We start from the raw sequence: 8189 nt of genomic DNA, 5'->3' as shown, positions 1-8189 counted from the left end.
GTACATAATCTCCTCCAAGTTTGTCCTAAGTAGAATTTGTTGCAGTTGTTGCAGTTGAGTTGATATATCACATTGTTCTGTCTCGGTTGTCCTTCGGTCTAGAGATAAATTTCCTTACGGTGGCATTCGGTTTGTGGGCCGAGAAGACTCCTTTTTGCGCCAATAATCTGGTTGCGAGTTGTGATATATTCTTGATGTAATGTAGGACTACCCGTCTAGTGGCTTGTTCTTACTGTTGCTGTTGTTAAGACGTCTTCTTCTCCAAGCTCCTCTTGATAAGCCTTCTTGATATCCATTGTTCTGGAATACTCTGAATAGATGGTTTTCTTCCTGCTTCCGTAGTTCTGTGGTGCTGCTGTGGTCTCTGCCCTCTTGAACAAGGTTTGGACACAGATCTTTTTGTGATTTACTGGATGATTGCTGTTGCAGTTCCGTGGGTGATCCGTATGAGTGTCTTTACGGTATACACAGGTTTCCAGAGTCCCATCCATCTTTCTGTTCACTAAAAACGTCTAAGAACTGTAGTCGATTGTTTCTTCCCAGATCTATTGTAAACTTGATATATTCAAACGTCGTGTTGAGCAGTTCATGTGCCCCGTGTACTGAATCTCATTTCATGATGACAAAGGTGTCGTCCACGTAGCGGATCCACAGCTTTGGATTGATGATCGGCAGTACCACATGCTCTAACCTTTGCATTACCGCCTCAGCAATAACTCCTTATATTGGGGATCCCATTGGAGTTCCTTTCAGCTGTTGATATATTTGTCCATCGAAGGTGAAGTATGTATCCATGCAAAAGTCCAGCAGTTTGCAGCAGTTTCAGCAATCCAGTGAGTAGTATGTTACGTCAATACAATCTGTCACGATATTGGCGTATCGTACCAACTAACACCTGAATAAACCTAGTGTAGCACATTCAGTAAAAGAAAAACAGCTCAAAAGGAAACATTCGGTTGGGTATCTGGTAAAAACCAACTTGGCATGTAAACGAGTGCATTCGGATGGGATATGAAGTCATTCGTAACTTTAGGGGCTCAGCTGTCATATGGTCGGACTGCTAATGCCTTCCAGTTTTCTCTTCACAAGCCAAACTGCCCTGTTCTAAAGTTTCCTCGTGAAATGCCATTCCGAGCAATTCTTCGGCTAGTTCTTATGAATGGGGATCAGTCGAGGTATGAGGCACCCGAACAGAATTGATTGACTTCGCACGCTTAGATTACTGTGTCAGAAGAGCTGGTTGATCAGAGATCCCTTCCAAGAAGACGGTAGCGTGTAACAGGTTGCTTTTGTCTGACCGTGTGCAAACCTGTTGGTTTTGGGAGAGAGGTAAATAATGCGGTCAGTGTGGCTTGGGAAAGATCCATCAAAGAAGCACTGATATGAAATGGCCTACTCAAAACACAACCTAAATCTAAGGAAATAATGTGAGCTGAAGGCCAGACACTTCGAACGATGATTGGTTGCGTCGATGAACTGACCCGCCTGCAGTCAAGTAGTGCCACGGACGCTTAAAGCCTGCTGGACACATTTTGTTTCAGGTGTTGGTGGTTGTGGGACTTTGTAGTACACATATTCACATGACTCCTTTTTGAACAGTCGTCCTCCTGTTCTCGCGCAACCGCCCTGTCTAACCCAACAAAGGTTATGAAGCACTGGACTCGAGTTTCGCTCTTATTAGAGCCCAGTGTGCGCTGGTGGAGTAATGGTAACACGTTCGTCTCGCATATCAATTGTGTGGAGTGCAAACCCCATCACGGCTATTGGATGTGCACTGCTGATGAGCTCTGCTCCATGGTGACTCCGAAAGAAATCGTTTAATGAACTTTGAACGGAGTAAACTAAGTGGTTAAACTGTTTACAAGATAGAGATCTACGACTGAGCAGAACAATTTTCCGAAACCGTGTGAAGTCGAGTATGGAATGTCCCTGGCGTAAGCAAGCTACTTAACCTCGATCTTACCTAGACGAACGGTCATGATTTATTTGCGTCTCACTGGGTTAACGCCTAAAAAAGTTGTCTATCAAGAGGATGTCCTACTCATACATACACTTGTAAAACGTTCCACTATCTTTGGTGGAGACTTCGCCTCGTGAGAGAATCCACTGTGTGCTAGTAGCTTCAACACAGACGTTCGGTCATGAGCGATTGTTCATCAGTGTGATTAGCTCTCATCCAAGACGCACTGTTTTATACAGTGCCGCTAATTCGTCTCGGTTCACGTGACCGGTTCCATCCCAGTCTTCAGTAGAGCCGAAGACTTGATCGCCTTCAAAAGAAACCAACGGGCACTGGAAGATTACATCCGTTCGCAAATTAACTTGGTGTTAACGGGATATGTGGCTAGATCTCGGCTTAATCCTTCGTTTACGATGTTGCTCAACTAAAGGTGGATGGGACTCTGGAAACCTGCGAATACCGTGAAAGGACTCATGCGGATCAAATCCTGAACTACAACAGCAATAATCCAGTAAATCAGAAGAAGAACTGCCTCCAAACCTTGTTCAAGAGGGCAGGGACCACAGCAGCACCACAGAACTGCAGAAGAAGGAAGGAGACCATCTGTTCAGAGTATTCCAGAACCATGGACATCCAAGCAATTTCGTCAAGAGAAGCTCGAAGCTCAACAACAGCAACAGTAAAAACAAGCCACCAGACGGTTAGTTCTGCCTTAAATCAAGAATACATCAGAACTCGCAACCAGATTATTGGCGGAAAAAAGGAATCTTCGTGGCCAAAAGCCGAATGTTACCCTAAGGAAATTTATCTCTAGACCGAAGGACAACCGAGGCAGAACAATGTGATATATCAACTCAACTGCAACAACTGCAACAAATTCTACTTAGGACAAACTTGGAGGAGATTATGTACACGAATGAAGGAGCACAACGCGACCGTCAGGAGACATGACACCTGTCCTTGTTACCCATACGCGAGGACCAAGATGGCCACAAATTCAATCTGGAAAACGCAAAAATTTCGGCATACGGAGACACGCGACGCGGAAGAGAATTTCTGGAAGCATGGTACTTCACGGTGGATTCGATCAACCGGTGCATTGAACTGGATCCAGTTTACGCGAACCTACTTGCAGAAGACCAACATCTCAACCGGAACAGTCAAGGAGGATCGAACATCTGGTTCACAAACCAAGAAACAAGGAATTCCTTGGAGGCAAATCAATAAAGGTCACATGCCGGGACTCGAAAGGACAAAGTTATTCCTGCATTGGCCAGTTTATGACGATAGGGGATGCCAAGCTCAAAGGTCACGTGGGCATCGGCGAACGAGGACATGGTATAACAGAGCAACCAATGGAACCGTCCGACCGAACAACTAATCGCGATCAAAGGTCATCCCCGGCTAACAGCACGTATATTAACACACACGTAACCCTACTCAACGCCCAACCACTAACCCACCGCTACGCACCTCTACGCTCCCCAATAACGCACTGATGTTGTCAGCTTGATTGGTGATGAAACGTTTGCAATCGAATTGCCCATCTCAGCGAACAAGGCAACGACCATTAATCCTTCGTTTACGAATTTGCTCAACTATAAGTGCTGCTCAAACACCACCTGTGGTCCCATTCACCACGATATTCCAGATGTCGCAGTACGTCTTTTTGAAGGGAAATTACTTGCTGATAATGAAATCATAAGATCACCCACGTACGCTGAGTCTGGGTCAACTTAATGGGTGCAAGTAGGAGAAAGCCTCTCGTGTTCTCTCAAACTGTTTTAAATAAACGCGCGTCGTTCGCTCAAGCAATGGGCTATTCAACTAGTTTAATGTTCACAGTTTCAGCCAAGCGGTAACGGAGTTGGTCCTTTTCGTCAGAAGTTGTGGTGTCATATCACATTATCGTGACGGGACGATAAATACCCCACTAAGGTCGCCACATATGGATGTAAGAAGCTTCGTACTCAGACATCCAGACTCCTCTAGACCTAGCTAGATTAGCGTCACAGATGGTCTTGAAATAAGAAACGTCTTTATTACATTACGTCTGGTGATTGTAGCTATTCGCAAACTTGAAAAAATCCAGAAAAACAAAAAAAGCCAGCCTTTCGGAGCTCCGTTTCATAGGCTTCCAGTTTGAGTTTTGCATATCCGGATCTTTGTAAGTGAAAAGCCAGACAATACTTAACGCTTTTTTATAAATATGGGGTATCATGAACGGCTGGAATCTCAAGAAACTCTAAATGAGAGTTCAAAAATTATCACTGAGTCAATAACGGAAGATCAGCAATTTGGTTTGCTTAGGCCGACCAACATAGGGTGCAGTGTTATCCAATCAGCGCAGCCTCATTGTCCCTTGGCCCAGTGCTGATTGGTTCATCGATCGGATAGCCAATAAATAGTGGTGCAGTTTACTTATTGAAGAAGTACATTTCATTTTGGGTTCTTTGCAACGCGCGACACTCAAGGGCAGCGAAATTTGTAATATCTACGAGTGGAACAAACAACACTTTGCTAACCAGTCAAAGCTAGTGATCAATTTAACAAAACCATATAAAGTGCTGACTTAATAGTGAATCTAGTTTGAGATTTGTGTTAAGCTATGGTTCGATTTATGGACATTATAACTGGTGATAATTCGAACTAGCAATTTGTCGCATGCAGTGTAAATTGAAAGTTGGGGTTCCGGACCTCAGTGCCACAAGGGGAATTTCGTTAGCTCAGTCCTATACGAAGGAATGACATCCGTGATGTTAAGCCATGGGATTATCTTATCATGAGGACCAAACTTGGAACAAAGTAAGATGAATCTACATGAAACCCAACAAAGGGGTATCTGGGACTAACCGATTCATGGATTACACCCAATTCCCCCAGGCGTGTCAGTCAATCACCAAATCGATCGATCATTTAGCCCACAGCTTATGTTTACATTTATGTGATATTTTCAATTGGTATCCACATTTTTGAGGCTTTAATGACCTTCAGTAGTGGGTAAAATGCTCCGTTGAATATAGCGCGTTAATTCCAACGGATTATGAAGCGGGACGAGAGATTAACTGTAAGAACCGTAAGACTGCGGCCGCATTTTCACCCCTCATCATACTAATTTTCCTCACCGGCATAATTTCTAGCCACAAGGCAAGCAGAACAGGCTTGTGGGGAATTTCTTCATGATTAACTATCGGTGCGTTTCTGACAGTGTACTTGTGTCCTTGAGGTAGGTCAGCATCGCGTAATGTACCGAACGAATGGATGAATTCCGGGTCATCCTGAAAGAAGCGACAAATGTTGTTTTTGCCGATAACGATAATTGACTTAATAGTGATGCGAACACAAAGTTCCAATCAAATCATTTTCCTAGCCTGGACGGATTGAAACCAATCTTTGCTGCCCACGTTGGCCAAAAACTTTACTAACATTACGGTTAAAAAAGAGGAGAAAAAGGGTATTTCTCAAGGCTCTCCTGGTTAACGGTAAAAGTTCTAAACTCTTCCCGGATGCTATGCTATTCGTTAGGAGAAACGTCGTATTTTTTTGCCTGAAAGTGGTGATTCCAGGAGTTCGATAAAACCTAGTATTATTATCCTCGAACTTCAAACTTTACCTCATTCGGTTGCTTTCATTTTTAAGTTAGGTAAAGAATTTTCTAAAACAGGGTCTTGAAGATACGTTGTGAAAGTTGTCAGATCAGAGTAAGGATGATAGCATGACCTGTCAATTTGAATTTCAGACATTCCGGCAGCTGTCTGACTTTCTTTGCGGCTCAGCTACCTCATTCTCATCGAACACAACTCCTGGGTTTCGATTACCAGTTACGACAAGCCTGGTAGACACAGTAGCGTATGATATCAGTCGTCTGACCGGACCGCAAACCCAAAGCAAATTAAATCCGTCAGACTTTTTTTGTCTCTCAGAATAAAGGACATGACAAGTTGAAATGTTCATCGACTTCCAGAATAATACTTATTTCTGGCTAGGCTATCTTCAATTCGGTCGCCATTACAGAAATTTCTAAACCGAATTACTTAGCGTCCGTGGTCTGATTTCAAACACCATACACCGGTCATCATGCGCCGACGTACGGAACAAACTGATCATGGGTTTGATGAATTAAATCAACCTTGATTGATGTCTTCGTTTCAGATACTTCGTTTCCTTGCTTGCACGTGACCCGAAGACAGAAATTATGGACCAAGCAGTAGGCACGCCAAAAAGACAGTGCACGTATATTGTCATTTTCTACTGTGACAGTAGTATAGTAACTGTTCGTTTCCCAACATGGTATTGGGGGCCAAAAGTGGGTCACGAAAATGCGTAGGTTATGGAAGGGAGCAAACGATTTTCAAACATCGACCGCTGCAAATGACCTTGCAAATGATTTCACTTTGCTTCACTGTACAGTCCATTCTAAGGTTGTGAGGTATCTTCCTGTGGACTGGGATTGAGGTTGAACGACTTACGGGCCTCAAGAAGGGCGAAACCGTTCGTGAGCTGATGAAGAGTTTTCAGTAACCTAATGAGTAGTATATTACGTCCGATACGATGAATATCGTACCAACTGAAACATGAGGTGGCCTGAAACGGCACATTCAGGTAGAACATAAGGTTGAAGGAAACTCGGGGACTGCGCCTACCTGATGAGCCTCAAGAATGGCGAAACCGATTTCTACTGTCGAAGAGTTTTCAGTAACTTTATGTATAGTGTATGGCATCAACATGCAGTTCGTTTTCACCATTAACGGAGAGTGTTCTCAACTCTAAAGCATATTGTAAGATGTGTTACAGTCCATGTCCCATCCAGCATCCTTCATTAGGTGCCCTTCCGCTGGATTATTCGTTCAGCTGTAGCACCCTTCCGGTGCCTAGCTGCCATGCCACACGAAGGAGGCACGAGAGCTGGGATACTGTGAGGTTGCCCAAACCTAGACAGGGGAAGTCGAGAGGTAGAGGTCGGTTTCGAATCACGGACCTTCCGTTCAGTAAATCCGTGCTCTAACCATTTGGTCCATCTCGTCCCCTGCTGGATTAATACCGCACTTTTGTCCAGCAACAATGGTATTAAATGGGCCATAGAAACGAACGTCAGTGTTCCTACCTGATTGCTCTAAATACGTGCATTCTAGACTGATTCGAAAAGCTCCGGTAGATCGAGGAGCCTTCAAACTACTCGGCGACAAGTCGTGCGACAGTCACACCTGTCTTAGGAGGTATCTAACTCTCTGTCCACTTTGGTGTCCCAGAGTCTCGAACCTGGTCTTCTATGATTATTCCAGTCGTTTTTGGGGCTAAACACAAATCTTATTTGTATCGGACTCGATGAACCACGGTATATTAAAGAACCCTCCAGGATGCGAACATTTCGAACGGCATCAGAACAGGGGCCAGCTCTAGTGAAGCAAGAGTTGTGGCTTCGAAATATTATGTCGAATAAACCATCTCTGGATGAACCGGTCACGCGATACCTCAAGGCTTTTCAGTTCCCCCAATTAGTTCGCGGATTGGAAACCTTAGTTGGGGACTGGGTAACCTCTACAAATAATTGTACGTCCCAACTGGTAGTGCGGTTGACTCGGTCAGGTGAATCTTGGGTGTTTTAAAACCGGTGCCCATCATTCCTAGATGTGGCATTTTCAACAAACGTACGCTCAACTGATGCTGATGTGACTTTTAAGTGGAGTTTCCTAGAAAGAAGCTGTGAAATTCATTTGCTGTTGGTACTCCGATGAACTCACCAACTGCTTCCCTTTTACAAGACCCCTTACTATTCCCGATACTGAATCGGTTGAAAAAAATACCGGAGATTGGCCTAGTAGGTGCTTCAACCAAAGTATTTGTTAGACAACTACGGCACTACTCTCGGAGGAATGAAACAGGCCTTCCATCGGACAAGGTTTGTCTTGACCACATGCTGCTGTGAGGAGGGCGACCGCGTGCGTTGAAACGACCAACCAACGACAGAGTAGCTCTATTCAGGCTCCTGATCTATTTGAATCAATCAAACCCACTCGGTCTATCCTGGACAATGACGGAACACCAGACATCTGTCTACATCCGAGTTCACATAATAGGGACAGCGGTAAGCAGTGTTGTGGAATGTATAGAGCTCGGTTGCGCCGCTTTGTTGTTGGTCTGTTCGCCGAGCTTGGCAGTTGGATTGCAAACGTTTCATCACCAATCGTGGTGACGTAATCAGTGCATGATTGAGCGGCCCAGGATTAGA

The 8189-nt window shown here is 44.4% G+C and overlaps 1 protein-coding gene across 1 annotated transcript in view; it reads left to right on the top strand.

Annotated features, from left to right (window-relative positions):
* Positions 1–3479: 3479 nt before the first annotated feature.
* T265_10669 (hypothetical protein) overlaps positions 3480–8189 on the top strand; it is a gene marked incomplete at both ends in the record, with an annotated part of 7528 nt that continues 2818 nt past the window's right edge. Inside the window, 5 exons of the mRNA XM_009177121.1 lie at positions 3480–3619; positions 6113–6227; positions 6672–6918; positions 6950–7050; positions 7943–8154. Of these exons, the coding sequence (XP_009175385.1) occupies positions 3480–3619; positions 6113–6227; positions 6672–6918; positions 6950–7050; positions 7943–8154 (815 nt within the window). The remainder of the gene's footprint in view (positions 3620–6112; positions 6228–6671; positions 6919–6949; positions 7051–7942; positions 8155–8189) is intronic.

Source organism: Opisthorchis viverrini (genome assembly GCF_000715545.1).
Source record: "Opisthorchis viverrini unplaced genomic scaffold opera_v5_392, whole genome shotgun sequence".
Taxonomy (NCBI): Eukaryota; Metazoa; Platyhelminthes; class Trematoda; order Opisthorchiida; family Opisthorchiidae; genus Opisthorchis; species Opisthorchis viverrini.
Note: the sequence above shows the minus strand (reverse complement) of the source record. Positions and strands in the feature narration are given on the sequence as shown.